General features: G+C 39.6%; 1 protein-coding gene across 1 annotated transcript in view; it reads right to left on the bottom strand.

Annotated features, from left to right (window-relative positions):
• Positions 1-17,267, bottom strand: part of LOC126260406 (calcium-activated chloride channel regulator 1-like) — a 186,093-nt gene that overhangs the window by 18,958 nt on the left and 149,868 nt on the right. The window contains exons 9-10 of the mRNA XM_049957733.1: positions 15,185-15,278; positions 14,510-14,688 (exon numbers count right to left, since the gene is read on the bottom strand). Coding sequence (XP_049813690.1) covers positions 14,510-14,688; positions 15,185-15,278 — 273 coding nt within the window. The remainder of the gene's footprint in view (positions 1-14,509; positions 14,689-15,184; positions 15,279-17,267) is intronic.

Raw genomic sequence — 17,267 nt, 5'->3', positions numbered from 1 at the left:
AAACCTCAAAGCTAGGAACTCAACTGATGGCTGGAAAATCTGAGATTTGGCAAGTTGCACTTGCAACCCACAGATTGGAAAACAGAAAACAATTATTGAAGATTTTGAAGGTGGTCTTCAGTGGAAGCACCCAAATCAATAATACTGTTGAGATAATTGATGCAGCTGGGCACAGAGGCTGTGAGCTGTTCTAAAAAACACTGAAAAATTGGGAGCACACTAGGAATACCAAAAGGCAAGTGTTGATATTGGTATGGCCGAAAGGTACATTGACAATGAGAAGGCGCCTAGTGGTGTCATCCAAGTGTAGCTGGAGGTACACTTCTGACAAATCAACCTTGGAGAAGTAGCGACTGCGTGATAACTTTGTGAGCAACTCATCAGGCCGGGGCAAATGGGTCTGTATCTATCATGGACTGCGCATTAATCATGATGCTGAAGTCACTGCAGATGGGAAGCTTACCTGTTGGCTTCTTAATGATGACCAATGGTGTAGCCCATTCACTGGGGGAAATAGGCCAAATGACATTGAGCAATGTCAAACGGTCTAATGTAGCTTTGATACAGTTGCGCATCCTGATAGGCACATGCTGCGCCTGAAAAAAGTAAGGATGGGTGAATTCTTTCATTGTAATGTGGGCCTGAAAACTGGTAGCACAACCAAGCTCAGGGGAAAACAGAGACAAAAACTCAGAGCAGAGGGACTCCAGTTGCTGATACAGAACTTAATCTGTCACTAAATGTACCTCATTGGGAATGTAGAAACTGAAACCGTCAAATGCATCTAATCCAAACAGGTCTGCAGTCTGGAAATGATCTACAACAAGGGAGGTAGAGGGCAAACAACAGATCTGTAAGAGACAGGAGCAGAGAACTGACTGAGGATTGGAATTTGCTGTTTATCTTAGCTAACAACTTCCGTGAAACCTGTGTGAGGGAGGTGAGCCCAAAAAAGTCACGGCAGATCCTGTGTCCCCCTGCATTTTTAGAGGTCTATTAAACACACGCAAGTCAATAAACAGTTTGTTCCAAGAGACAATCATTGTAGAGATACAGTTTCTGTCCATTGGTACTACTCTATCTGCCACATTTGAGAAGGACTTACATGCCGATGCAATGTAGTATTTCTTTCAATACTTGGTGCAAACCCCCCAATGCTTAGGGCAAATAGCACACTCATGTTGGGTGAAGCAGTATAGGCAAGACAGAAGGGACGCACATGACCTCTGCTGTGATACAGCCTGTTGCTGCTGTGTCAGTAATCGATGCTGCCCCATATGATGCTGAGTCAGAGGTTGTGCTGTTGCTACAGCTTCCCCATCATCCTGAAGACTTGCAGCACACCTAACAGGGGTTGACTGAGCAACTTCCAATACCTCCTCCCCATGCAGAAATCTAATCGCCTGCAGCACTTGACATTATGCTATATTGAGCACATCCGTAAGCATTGGATTCTCACATTGAAGTGCTTTTTCATGGACTTCCCTGTCCAAGACCAAACAAATAATGACATCACACAACAAGTGATCAGCATAGGATTCCTGATGGGTACTAGCAACAAATTTACAACAACAGTTAAATCCATGTAACTCTGCAGCCCAGCTTTGTAAGACTGGTTCAGCCATTTCTGACAATGGTAAAAATTCTACACACATCTCAATGAAATGCTTTCTGTCACAGTAATAGGTTGTGAGGAGTTTGCATGTTTCATCAAATGATAAGCTGGCCAGTTCTTGCAAAGGTACAAGTTGGCACAACAACAGATAAATGCATGGTGAAAGCCAGGAAAGAAAGAAAGCCCTACACGGGTTTGCATTGCCCACATGAAAAACCTGGAAATGTTGGCATAACCATGTCTTGTAAGAGTCCCAATCTTCAGATGATTAATCATATGCTGGAAAGGGTGACAGTTGTACTGATGGGAGAGTAACCTGCCATGAACATACAGATGCCAGTTCACTGAGAATGGTGGCAGGAGCCTGCTGTTGTTCCACGAAAGCTTGCTGCTGAGCAATGATACATTGGAGCATTTCTTCCATCAAGACATTTATCAGGTGACTTAGCACTGACACTAACACACAGACAAAACGTAACCCTCGCTTGGTTCAAAGTTTGCTGTAGCAAGAACAAACATGATTTATGGAACATAGAACTTTATAGAGCAGCATGTAAGATACAATGAAATACAGGTTGTGTGTAGCAATGAACACAATGAATGGACAGCAGCAATAGAGGTTACAGCAACAGGCCAAGCACTCATTTGAGATCACTTAAATAATACTGTTTCTTTGGTGGCTCACCAGAGTGTGCTAAGGGGCTGGCCCAGGTGACCTCTTTAAGTGGGCCTGTGAACGGTATGGACGCGAGATCTCTGAAATTGCACATAGCATGAGTAAAGGTATCATAATAAAGATTTACGTATTATTATCAGTTAACATAATACACATAAGTGAAATAGTAAACTAAAAAACAAACCATGAATGTAAAATGTAAAGTAACAATTTAAAACATGAAACAAGAATAAGTAAAATAAATAATTAGAATAATAATTAATGTTTAGATGTTTTAATTACACTAATGGCCATTAAAATTGCTACACCAAGAAGAAATGCAGATGATAAATGGGTATTCATTGGACAAATATATTATACTAGAACTGACATGTGATTACATTTTCTGCAATTTGGGTGCACAGATCCTGAGAAATCAGTACCCAGAACAACCACCTCTGGCCGTAATAATGGCCTTGATACACCTGGGCATTGAGTCAAACAGAGCTTGGATGGCGTGTACAGGTACAGCTGCCCATGCAGCTTCAACACGATACCACAGTTCATCAAGAGAAGTGACTGGCGTATTGTGACAAGCCAGTTGCTCGGTCACCATTGGCCAGACGTTTTCAATTGGTGAGAGATCTGGAGAATGTGCTGGCCAGGGCAGTAGTCAAACATTTCCTGTATCCAGAAAGGCCCGTACAGGACCTGCAACATGCGATCGTGCATTATCCTGCTGAAATGTAGGGTTTCGCAGGGATCGAATGAAGGGTAGAGCCACAGGTCGTAACACATCTGAAATGTAACATCCATTGTTCAAAGTGCCGTCAATGCGAACAAGAGGTGACCAAGACGTGTAACCAATGGCACCCCATACCATCACGCTGGGTGATACGCCAGTATGGCGATGACGAATACACGCTTCCAATGTGCGTTCACCGTGATGTCGCGAAACATGGATGCGACCATCATGATGCTGTAAACAGAACCTGGATTCATCAGAAAAAATGACGTTTTGTCATTCGTGCACCCAAGTTCGTCATTGAGTACACCATCACAGGTGCTCCTGCCTGTGATGCAGTGTCAAGGGTAACAGCAGCCATGGTCTCCGAGCTGATAGTCCATGCTGCTGTAAATGTCATTGAACTGTTCATGCAGATGGTTGTTGTCTTGCAAGCGTCCCCATCTGTTGACTCAGGGATCAAGACGTGGCTGCACGATCCATTACAGCCATGCGGATAAGATGCCTGTCATCTCGACTGCTCGTGATACGAGGACGTTGGGATCCAGCACGGCGTTCTGTATTACTCTCCTGAACCCACCGATTCCATATTCTGCTAGCAGTCATTGGATCTCGACCAACGCAAACAGCAATGTCGCGATACGATAAACCACAATCGCGATAGACTACAATCCGACCTTTACCAAAGTCGGAAATGTGACGGTATGCATTTATCCTGCTTACACGAGGCATCACAATAACGTTTCACCAGGCAACATCGGTCAACTGCTGTTTGTGTATGAGAAATCGGTTGGAAACTGTCCTCATGTCAACACGTTGTAGGTGTCGCCACCTGTGCCAACCTTGTGTGAATGCTCTGAAAAGCTAATCATTTGCATATCACAGCATCTTCTTCCTGTCGGTTAAATTTCACGTCTGTAGCATGTCATCTTCATGGTGTAGCAATTTTAATGGCCAGTAGTGTACATATGTTGAAATATTCTGACAGCACATTGTACACAGTTTATTTCAGAAATCACTTTTATCACATATGGATGTATGAGGCTTGAAAGCTTCTTTAATTTATGTTGTAACAAAAGTTTTCATTTTTCAAAATTAATGAATGTTGGTGGGGTATCTTGCAAAACTTCAAATTATTACAAAAGTTGATTATACAATTTTCAAGAACATTAATTACTACATATCAACTTTTATATGCAAAACATTTTTTATATATCATCATTTCAAAGATATTCCCATTAAACCTAATGTGCCAAATTATCTTGCAGAACGTGTATTATCCCCTAAAAATGAAATTGGGCATAAACAAAACACACATCTTGTATTAATTTGACCCCATCTACTCATCTGCCAAGTTTCATTGCAATTTATTTTCAATTGGGAATGTTCCCTCATGAGTCAAATACTTTTCAGAAGTCAAGAAATACAACATCTATATGTAGTGCCATTTTTCATTCTTTGTCTGACAGAGAATTCTATCGAAATCCCTTACAATTAGATAGAAATTGTGCTGCATAGTAAATTCTTTGGGTAATACTCAGTGTTAAGAGTGTACATTAAGTCCTTTTATCAACAACCAAATCACCCCTAGAAAAAAACCAAAAACTTTAGGGAACACCTCAGTTTGCTGGTGTGTATGGCCCTTAATCATACTGTCATCATTGGATGAAACTTTGATCTTCACTATGGATAGGGAAAGTTACAGCTTTGTAAATGGTGGGCCACACAACACATCCTGTGAAACAGTACTAAATACTTTCTCTGAAAACTACTTAGAAGAGATAGTTCAGAAGCCTACTCATGATGGAAATATGTAAGCACTAATGGCAACAAATAGGCTTGATGTCTTTGAGAATGTCCACATTGAAAGAGGTATCAATGGTCATGAGGTACTTGTAGCAACAGTGATTACCACAAAAGGCAGTAAAATAAGTACAAAGATTTAAATGTTCAGTAAAGTAGATGAAGAGGCACTAATGGCATACTTCAAGAAAGAACTTGAAACATTCTACTCTCTTCAGGAGCACGTTGAGAACCTGTGGCTAAAATTTAGAAGAATAGTTGACCAATTACTGTGGTAGATATGTACCTATGAGAACATTGCAGACAGGATGGACACTCTGTGGTACACATTTTATGTAAAGACACTAAAAAAATCAATTGATGCACAACTGGTTTGATATAGAATGGTGGGTTATAGATATACTGATGGTAAATGAAAGGTGAATGGTTGCTGAAAGGGCAATGAAACTCTCAACAACTAAGACTGCACACCTCTAACAAAATATGAGGAAGCTCTGTTCACACATTGGGGCTGTCAGTGGTACCAAAGTTAGTGTCATCAATGCCAAATTTATCAAAACTGATGGGTACCACTCTTCCACCATTCATTTCCTGAACACGTAGGATACTTCTTTGAATGAAGTATCATGATGCATCCATCACATCATTCTCCTAAAAGACTCTGTCACACACTACACATTAACAGGTAGTTTTAGCCCTACACTCACCCACCACATCTTGTGAGTTAAGTCTTAGCAATTTTTTCCACAGTTTAACTGGTTTGTCCCTGAAGGCAGATGAACCCTGTGACAGTATTTCACTGGTGACAGTTTCCCCCAGATGGAACACTGAAACTTGAGTTCAGCCATATGCCACCAAATATCAGTTTTGGCATGATGCTTGAACAGAAAATCTGACCCCATGATTGTGCAGTAACCTTCACTTGCATGAGGCACCAATTCCATGCATCCCTGTAATCGTTCCTCCCAAACCTGAAAACTTAATATTGCTGAACCCAAAGACTTCAGATCACAATCTCTCACCCACTAGAAACTACATCACAATGGAATTAACCATTTAACGCCTGAACATTTCGCGCCTTGGTTCTACAGTTCTGCTCCTGGTGCCCAAGTACACCACACTTCTCACTTTGTGGCTGTTGACATTGTCTCTAGACATGCCCTGAATCCCCACAACAATAACATGGTACATCACCTGATTAAATATTCCACCTACTGTGCAACCCTGTTTCTGTATCTATGCCCTCCCGCTCCATACCTATCCTAATGACAGTTTTCAGGTCTTTTGGGGTACCTTCCCTAATGCTCCTATAGATATCAGATGGCAAGTCCCTCAGAAAAATGTGTAGAACCCTATTCTCTGCTTCCTGGAGGATAATATTATTTGCTTCATCACTTCCCGTTAATTCTTAAGTATGCCCATTGACTTTTGTTATCCTATCACTGAAATTTTCTACTGACTTCCACTCAACTGCTCCTAAAAAAAAATCATACTATTCTGTTTCCAATAGTGTTGCTTGAGTCCAAACTGTTGAACCATCAGCACATTCTTCAACTTATAATTATACTTCACAAATACTTTTGCATCTCCTGCCAACTGCAACTTAGCCATCTGTAATAGCTTATTGTTTGACCAAAACCAAATATTTGTCACTGCCTCCAAATCATACAGAAAGGACAGTATATCCTCAGTTGGCTTGCCAGAAAAGGGAGTAATCAAACTAAGCTTGTTCCACCCCCCCCCCCCCCCCCCCAACAGTTTGATGTGACTCACCACAATTTCCTCTCCTGGGCTAACGCCCTCATCTCAGAGTAGATCTTTCATCCTACATCCTCAATTATTGACAGGTTGTATTCCAATCTCTGTCTTACTCAACAGTTTTACCAGATTTATTAATAACTGAATCATCTCCTGCCCAGAAACACCATGGCTCCCAGATTCGGCCATTGTGGATCCTCTATCCCCAACACACAACCAAGTATAATAAAACAGTAACACAAAGACAATACCCACTCATAATCATAGCTTACTAGCCTACACCTTACATCTAATCATGAGCCACTTCAACTTGGTACACTGCCTTATCATTATGGCCATAATGGTGGTAAGCAAAACACTCCACTGATATTGACTTAGCACCTGTTTCACTGCGCACCAATAGTGCACTGTGAGCACTTTACTGATTGTAAGTAGTGCTTCCTGGAATTGCCTCAAATTTGTGAGAAATCATAAATACTACTCTCACCTTATGATGTCCATCCAGCCTAGAACCCATCCCCTGCCCACGAAAGTATGAGAAGAAAACAAAACAGTTCATAAGCTCTTCCACTACAACTCTTAATGCTAACTGTTGCAGCTGCTCTGTGATGTTGGGTCTGGCTGTCAATGTTCATCTTGGAGATGCTTCTGATTCCAAAATTTAGAGGAAGCGGCTCCATGATGTTGGGCCTGGCTGCCAATGTCCATCTTGGAGATGCTTCTGACACCAAAATGTAGAGGACCAGGGTGGGTAAACCCTACGGTGGCAGAGTTGAGTTGAGGCAGTGGGTTGACATCAGGATGTCATCCATTGGTGGCTCAAGAACACAGTCACATATTTTATTAGAAAACAAACTGCTAGCATCATTCTGTAGCAGTTACATCCCACAGTCAGTGGCCAGCTTGATGTCAGCAGTGGACATGGGATGCCTGTGGCAGCATGTGCACTGCCTTGGCATGGTTCTGCAATTCAGAGGAGAGCATGCCTGCAGGTGTGGAAACCTGCCATTGTTCTTGTAGCAGAAGACACCCCAAAGCAGTGGTGTCCACCTTTGCAAGCAGAGGCATACAGTGTCAGTTTGCCTGCTCTGGGACAGGCAAAAGGGCAGCTGTTCTGTCCTGGCCATGAATGCCTGCTAGCTGAAACTGGCTATAGATGTCCAATTAGCTGGAAGGCATGAAGTCCACAGGTGTGAATTTAGAACCAGAAGTTGGCTCTTTGGTGATGGAGGCCATGTCTCGTGGTGGCAGCCTGAAAACCATGTTGCACTGTCATCTGCGTTGGACCTACTGTTATAGGAGATGCTGCCAGATTGAAATGTCTTTGGCTAAAACTAAAGGGTATCTACACAGGTTAGGTGGTCATTTGTTGTGCCAAGGAGCTGTTCCCAACCATACACCAAAACAAGGCGGCAGCCAGAAGCTGCAACTTTCTTGTCATTGCCGTGGTTGGCTCAGCTTCCTGCTGTGTCGTCAGTACTGAGTGTGCTGCTGGCAATATGGAAACTGGCCAGCAGTATTGCTGCATCTGCTCCACACCTACTGGCATCCTTGACTGCCTGTGATGGCTGTGGCAGAACTGCTATTTTACTCAGTAGCACGAACTGCTATTTTACTCAGTAGCACTGGAAAATACTATGGTGCTACACATAGTATAAGCCGAGTGACCCACAATTGTCCTTCTATGACAATACTTTTTGGTCTGATAGCAAAGGCAGTGTCTTTAGAAGCAAATTACAGAACTTATCCAAGGCAAGAAAAGCACTATCCGTTTTTCTAGGTCAGTTACCTTGTACACCTTATATACAAATATAATTGCAATATGTATGAGTCCCAACCTTAACATGCCTCTTGAAAAGAAGGGAATGTAGTAGGTATTGAATGGCTTGCTGCTGACTACTGCAGATGAAACTGAGTGGTAGAGAATTGCATCACAATCATACTTAGAAAATTGATTTGCATCTTGAAAAGGAGAGAATGTGGTTGGCAAAGGGTAGTTTGCCAATGGTTATTGTGGATGAAATTGTGCAGAAGTAATTGTGTTGCAATCTTATTTAACAGACTTATTTTATATATGTGAATCTAAGATATATATATATATATATATATATATATATATATATATATATATATTTTTGCAGCTGCGGCAGTAGCATGAGTTGCACTAACTGAGAGTTCTTACCAAGCTATTACACACATAAAGAATAAGAAACTCTTTGTTGTTAACTAGCATTCTCAACAAAATTTAGTAGTGTATGTTGTGTCTCCAACCACGACAATGTGACTTTTGTTCACTGTAAACATGCCTGAAAGGGTCATTTTAAAGTTGAATGATACACACACTTGAAGTATGAATTACACCAAGAATTGTCGTCACTAAGAGGTAGTCACCCACAAATTTGGTGAACACCACGGCCATGTTGTTCAAACATTCAACCACTATCACAAGTCTCAAAACATTGAAGATCTATGCAATATTTCTTCATGCTGCCTTTATGGAGGCAACTGGAAGGGCTCTTTTGATGCAGACACTATGAAACTATTTTCACATTATCAGTTTGGCCTCTAGGTGTCAATCACAAACAACAACATGAAATGCGTAGCACCATGGTGGCCAAAGAAGGTGGGAAAGGGAACACCTGTAATGGATATTGGATCAGTGGCACTGGATTCTATTGATGGCTGACTGTTGTTGTAGAAAAATGTGGATATAGTGATGTAGCAATGAATGCCTCAAGCATGCAACTCCACAGGTTCAACAGTAGTTGGATCAATCATGTTTTGGGCCAGAATCATGTGTGAAAGTGACATGCCCTTTGTTGCTATTAAGGGATCCTGTTCCTGTAACGTTTTGTCCCCCCCCCCCCCCGCCCCCCGCCCCCCGTCCCCCCCACAGTCAATATTGGCAATGGGTTTGTCTTTCAATGTGATAATGCAAGAGTACAAAGCACTCTCCTCATGAACACCATTCAACAGGAGACAGGAAACAAATGACTGGAATCACCTGCCATTTCTGCAGTATGAACCTGACTGATCATGCTTAAACCTAGTAGACACATGCAGTGTGTTATCACAGGAACCACTAGATGCAAACACAAATAATACCGACTGGGTGCTGGCCTTGCCATTTTAAAATATTCTTCTGATATTCAAGGCAATGACTAGGTGGGCTCTAGCCAATGGGGGCAATGGAGTATGTATTTATTTTCAATTCAGTGAAGATGCTACTTGGTGGACACATTCCCAGGATATGGTACAAGTTTCAGAACAACCATGGCAGTAGTGCTGATTTAGATAGACTACCACAACTTGATTTGTTAACCCATAGTTGTCTCTAGTTTATTCTTGTTGTTAGTAAGCCTGTATCCAAGATATACCATATCAAGCAGAAACATCACATGGACGAAGATTGACACATAAAGAGATATAGATCAGTATTCATTTATTCACTCATCATTTTCTGTAAATTCCATCATGAAGTAAAACAATCAGGGATCTGGAATGGGCTACGTTACACATTAATAGACACAAGCAGTCACTGCAGTAAACTCTATAAAGTATACTAACAACAAATTCTGAGTGGTGCTAATTTACTTTGATAAAAACCACTTCTTGTCATATTACAAAGCACAATTTCTGGTGTTCTCTACTTCTTCCAAATAATCATTTAAAAAGGTAATAGGTAGTGACAGATTACAGTTTAACAACTAGAGTTCATAAACTTTGAGACCAATTTATGGATCATAACTAAAATATTGATTTACCGACGGCACGTCACTATAGTAATGTTATCCAGAGGTACCCAACAATGTAAAAGAAATAGTATTAATTGAATAGACAATGGCCCTATATGAATTTAAGCACAAAAATCTTCTACTCCTTTCTGCATGTCTTAGGCATTTAACTGTTACACCCTCTGTATCATGGTATTCATGGAATGATAAATCCATTTAGAAATGTGTGACATCAACTGCACCTGTCAATGAGCTGAAGCCTGTAGCATTTCACTATTTCCAGATTTATTATTAAAAATACCATCCACATAAAAGTAGTGCAATGGACATCAATTTTATGAACATTCAATAATGTTTAAATTCTCAGCTTATTAATTCACTGCAAAGTTTTACCATGGATATGTAAGAAGAATTTTTTGCTATCTTCATTAGCCATCTTTTCATATTTTCTATATGGAGTTTAGGTTTTCTGTATCTTAGTTAATTATTTGCATGTTCCATGGGTCATGATTTTTACCTCTCAGTATGATAGGGACTCAAATCAGTTTTATAATTATAGTACATTTTCTCAGAAAACTATATGACAACATCATGACCATTTACATGATTTCCTAAGGCATTGTTTTATTTTAATTTTTTTTATTACTTGCGTACCATACAGTGATGTATATTTAACTAAGTATCCCCCGCCCCCCCCCCCCCCTCTCTCTCTCTCCCTCTCTCTCTCTCTCTCTCTCTCTCTCTCTCTCTCTCTCTCACACACACACACACACACACACACACCATACTACTACACATTACACTCTGAGAAAGTAAATATGATTTCAGTTTATATATAAAATTATATTTTACTATCAGTTAAATTCTTTATTTCACTGGGACTAGTCAAAGATTTTTATGGCTGAGTACTTCATTTCTTTCTGTTCTACACTAAGGCTGAGTAATGGGTAGTGTAAATCATTGCTCCTTCTAGTATTATACTCACAAATGTCACTGTTGTTTTCAAACTGTGATTGATTGTTGACAACAAACTTCAGAAGGGAGTAAATGTGCTGCAGGGGCATCTGTATGCCAAATATTTAACGATCTGTCTACAAGAGGTTCTAGAGAGGACAGCTCAAGTCATCCTTACTACATACATCTGTGTAACTAAAACTTTTTCCTCAGTGGCAAGTTGCCTCTCGATTATGACACCATAAGACATTAGTGAATGAAAATGGGAAAAGTAAGGCAACTTTTTGACAGTTTCACCTCCAAAATATGATATTTTCTGTAATGCAAAAGTTGCGCAGCTGAGGCATTTAAGATATGTAACATTTGACTTCCAGTTCAGGTTCTCAATATTAACAACTAATAATTTAGAATAATATTCCAATTTGTATAAATGTAACATTTACATAATTATTTACAGTGTGTTTTACAATGACAGTATTTCAAACAAAAGTACGAGTGTTACTTATTTAACTTACTGTTCAGATCAAACATTAACAGTAAAGTATCTTAATGAGCAAGCAAACTAAACTCCATTCATAATTTTGGTTTTCAGAGTTTACTGTGTTACTGATGTAAGGAGAAACCACAATAAGAAAAAGTATATAAAACAGATAAAAATGTGAAATGTAGCAATTTTTGTGCGTTTACAGAATACACTGCCAGAAAATAAATTAGTACACCATTCCAATTCACTCAAGATTTATTCTTGCAACAGTGCATATGTACTCATGAAATGATTATATTCACAGATCAATAACACAAGTGGTTCTGAGGTACAGGGTACTGATTCATGCTGAAACGCCCATATTAGTACATGGTGTAGCCTCCATGGGTGGCAATGTAGGCAGTGACTGTGACTGATGTCCAGTCAATTGTATAGATGGTGAATACTATCCTGGGATTCATTGACAAGTCACACGAGTCATTTCTTGTCCCATCATACTTCATATGTGCACAACTGTAAACAAGTATGGAGGTTGTGATGGCCAGGAAAGTTGCTGCACATCTTGCAGAGCATGTTGAATTTCACAGGCAGTGTGTGGGTGGGCACTATCCTGTTGGAACAACACATCACCTTCTTGTTGCAATAATGGCAATAGAAAGGGAATAACAACATTTTACATGTATCGAGTGCTGGTTAGTGTCCCCTACAGAAACATCAAAGGTGAACGAGAGTTGTAGCGTATCACACCCCAGACCATAAGGCTTGGGGTGGGACCAGTATGTCTTGGATGAATACACTCTGTGAGATAGCGCTCATCTGTTCTATATCATATGTGCAGACAACCATCATTTGTGTGCAGGCAGAATCTGCTTTCATCGCTGAAGATTACGGTGTGTCATTCCATCCTCCACGTGATCCTCTGACAGCACCAGTTGAGCTGTGCATGACAATGCTGTGATGTGAATGGAAGATAGGCAAGAGATGGGGATGCCCATAGTCCCACTGCTGATAACCAGTTCACAACAGTTCATGTTGACATGTGTAGGCTCACAAGCCCTCTTACCTGTAATGTAGTGGCTGTACAATCTGCCACTGCTGCCCTTATAATATGACGACCCTGGCAGGTGTCTGTTTTGTGTGGGCATCTGGAACTACATCTGTGAGTCTGAGAACATTCATGTGACCATTGATACCGGCATTGTTGCACAACGGATGCAGCACATCCAGCTTGTGTGGAAATTTTCTAAAAGGAGCATTCCACCACTTGGAAAGCCACAATTTGACACCTTTCAAACTCATCCAGTAGGCTGTTGGAAGCACAAGTGATTCTCCATGGCATGCTTCATGCATTTGCACTGCACTTTGCCTTCTGGCTGTGAGCATTCCTTATTAAAGGGCAGACACAGATGGTGTTCCGGTAGCTACACCATTATATTGTCTGTTGGCAGATGACACTGAAACCACTACAGAGCATCTACTATCCCCCAGGTGGCATATGCCATCACCGGATCAAAATCAACATCATTTTTCCAGATGTACTAATTTCTCTTTTTTTCCAGCAGTGTAGTTTGGTGCAAGCTGTTCGAGATTCTGAAAAAAGTAGGGGTAAGCTATAGGGAGAGACGGGTCATATATGATATGTACAACAACCAAGAGGGAATAATAAGAGTGGATGATCAAGAACGAAGTGCTCGTATTAAGAAGGGTGTAAGACAAGGCTGTAGCCTTTCGCCCCTACTCTTCAATCTGTACTTCGAGGAAGCAATGATGGAAATAAAAGAAAGGTTCAGGAGTGGAATTAAAATACAAGGTGAAAGGATATCAATGATACGATTGGCTGATGACTTTGCTATCCTGAGTGAAAGTGAAGAAGAATTAAATGATCTGCTGAACAGAATGAACAGTCTAATGAGTACACAGTATGGTTTGAGAGTAAATCAGAGAAAGATGAAGGTACTGAGAAGTAGTAGAAATGAGAACAGCAAGAAACTTAATATCAGAATTGATGGTCACGAAGTCAATGAAGTTAAGGAATTCTGCTACCTAGGCAGTAAAATAACCAATGACGGACAGAGCAAGGAGGACATCAAAAGCAGACTCGCTATGGCAAAAAAGGCATTTCTGGCCAAGAGAAGTCTACTAATATCAAATACCGGCCTTAATTTGAGGAAGAAATTTCTGAGGATGTACGTCTGGAGTACAGCATTGTATGGTAGTGAAACATGGACTGTGGGAAAACTGGAACAGAAGAGAATCGAAGCATTTGAGATGTGATGCTATAGACGAATGTTGAAAATTAGGTGGACTGATAAGGTAAGGAATGAGGAGGTTCTACGCAGAATCGGAGAGGAAAGGAATATGTGGAAAACACTGATAAGGAGAAGGGACTGGATGATAGGACATCTGCTAAGACATGAGGGAATGACTTCCATGGTACTAGAGGGAGCTGTAGAAGACAAAAACTGTAGAGGAAGACAGAGATTGGAATATGTCAAGCAAATAATTGAGGACATAGGTTGCAAGTGCTACTCTGAGATGAAGAGGTTAGCACAGGAAAGGAATTCGTGGTGGGCCGCATCAAACCAGTCAGTAGACTGATGGAAAAAAAATAAATAAATAAATTGTTATAATATCAGTATTTAATAAATGTAGCTTGTCTTTCAGTAATTGGATACTGAATCTTCTGATTTTACACCTTTACAATAGCAAGTAATTTAAAAAATACAAGTTTATAACATATTAACGTGAGAGAAAGCACTACCTTCAACTGTTGTCCTGTATGTCCCAACTGCTTTGAATTTCAGAGTGTATCTCCCAGTCATGGAGACAATTGCCAGAAAACGACTGTAAGTACCATCATTTTTCACTTCATCTGCTCCAGAACCATTATCCCAAAGGTCTATTTTTGTCATAGTTCCATCTGGTGCATAAAGAATAGCACTGAAACCAATTAATGTATTGCTATAGTAATTTCTAAGTCTGTGTAAGCTACTGTTTTATCAAATAAACATACACAATATGTATCTTCCAAAAAAATGTGTCAAGGAATATCTCAAACAGTGAATTTATTTTGAGTTATATTATCATATTTTTATGGATACAGTGTTCTCAAACTACTTTCAGTATGAAGGAATAATTTACTTTAAAAGAGTTGCGATCAATTTTAGACTAACACCATGTATAATGGAAGAAGACCATCTAATAATAAGAAATAAAACTGAAACAACTGGGCCAAATAAAATAAGCAAACTATAGAGAAGGTACTCAATTTATAACTCTTGTAGTCTACAGTTTTGTCCAATAAAGCAAAACACAGAAATTTTAATAAAATGGGTGCTTGTAGTGAAAGAGATAACAAATGCAAAATTAAAACAAGGAAAAACTCAAATATATCTAATTTTTGAAATCAACAATTTCTTCTGCCATTTATACGTACCTTACATTCAAGTCAAATATAAAATGATGATCTTCGTTAGATACAGTAGCATAAACTGCTACAGGTTTAAGGTTAGTACTTACAGGACCTGCCTCTGCAACACAAACAATCAAATTAATATTGTGAGAAGACTACAAATGTTGTATCTATGTCAGAATACAACAGTGATCATCTCAAAATATTGGGAGCTGTGGCATATTTTTACCACTGATATGCTTCAGTAAGGTATTCAGAGATATATATACCATTTGTAGACAGAAAAAAAGGAAAACAGATTAGGATTTAATGTCCTAACAACAGAGGCGTTAACACAGATGGAGCACAAGCTTGCGATGGATAAGGAACTGGAAGGAAACCAAGCCTGCCCTTTCAAAGGAAACATCCCAGAATTCACTTTAAGTGACACAGGAAAATCACAGAAAACCTACATTTCGATGGCTGCATGGGGATTTGAACTGCTGACTTCCAGGAAATGAGTCCAATGTCTTACCACTAAGCTGCCTCATACAGTAGCTTATGAGTGCCACACACAACATACTGAATATTAAATCAATGCTTGCAAGTTATAGTTGTGCATTTACAAATGTCAGGAGTAAAATTGACTTTTGAAAATTGTTGTTTCTGTTGTTGTGATCTTCAGTTCAAAGACTGGCTGATGCAACTCTCCATGCTTCTCTGTCCTATGCAAGCCTCTTCATCTCTGATGACTACTGGAACATACATCCTTCTGAATCTTCTTACCATATTCATCTCTTGGTCTCCCTCCACAATTTTCACCCTCCACACTTTCCTCCAGTACTAAATTGGTGATCCCTTGATCCCTCAGAATGTATCCTACCAGCGGATCCCTTTTTCTGGTCAAGTTGTGCCGCAACTTCCTCTTCTCCCCAATTCTGTTCAGTACCTCCCCATTAGTTACATGATCTACCCATCTAACCTTCAGCATCCTTCTGTCGCACTACATTTCAAAAGTTTCAATTCTCTTCTTGTCTAATCTGTTTATTGTCCATGTTTAATTTCCATATGTGGCTATGCTCCACACAAATACTTTCAGAAAAGACTTCCTGACAATGTTAACAAATTTATCTTTTTCAGAAACGTTTTGCTTGCCATTGCCAGTCTACATTTTATATCCTCTCTACTTCGACAATCATCAGTTATTTTGCTGCCCAAATTCATCTACTACTTTAACTGTCCCATTTTCTAATCTAATTCCCTCAGTATCATCTGATTTAATTTGACTACATTCCATTATCCTCATTTTGCTTTTATTGATGTTCATCTTATATCTTCCTTTGAAGACACTGTCCATTCCATTCAACTGCTCTTCTCAGTCCTTTGCTGTCTCTGACAGAATTACAATGTCATCAGTACACCTCAAAGTTTTTATTTCTTCTCCCTGAACTTCAATTCCTATTCCAAATTTTTCTTTTGTTTCCTTTACTGTTTGCTCAATACACATATTGAATAACATCAGGGTTAGGCTGCAACCAAGATAAGTTTAACCAGATAAATGCTCAGTCTGTTGAGAATGGTATTTCTGATCATGGTGCACAGCTAGTTACAATATATGACATAGCTCCATTCAGCAATACTAAACAGTCCTCCAAAGTAGTACGTCCAGTCAACGATTTAACAATTGCAAATTTCAGGGAAAGCCTACAGCAGTTAGACTGGGATGAGGTGTACCGTGAACCTGATGCCAATTTAAAATATAATTTATTTCATGACATTTTTGTAAATGCATTTGAAAACTGCTTCCCCAAGAAAATAGTTAAATATACTCGTAAGAAACCTTGTAACAAACCATGGCTTACTAAGGGTATAAAAATATCTTGTAACCGGAAAAGGGAAATGTATCTGACAGCAAGAAAGAGTAGTGACCCAGAAACTATCAAAAATTATAAAAACTACTGTGTTATATTAAGAAAAGTTATTAAAAAATCCAGGAGTATGTGTATCATGTCTGAAATCAGCAACTCTGATAATAAAATTAAAACAATTTGGAATATTATTAAAAGAGAAACAGGTCAACCAAGAGCAGAGGAAGACAGTATTACCATAAAATTGAATGAAAACTTTA

The sequence above is a fragment of the Schistocerca nitens genome, chromosome 5 (assembly GCF_023898315.1).
Source record: "Schistocerca nitens isolate TAMUIC-IGC-003100 chromosome 5, iqSchNite1.1, whole genome shotgun sequence".
In the NCBI taxonomy this organism is placed as follows: Eukaryota; Metazoa; Arthropoda; class Insecta; order Orthoptera; family Acrididae; genus Schistocerca; species Schistocerca nitens.
The sequence above is the reverse complement of the archived record's forward strand: the minus strand, read 5'-3'. Positions and strand labels throughout refer to the sequence as shown.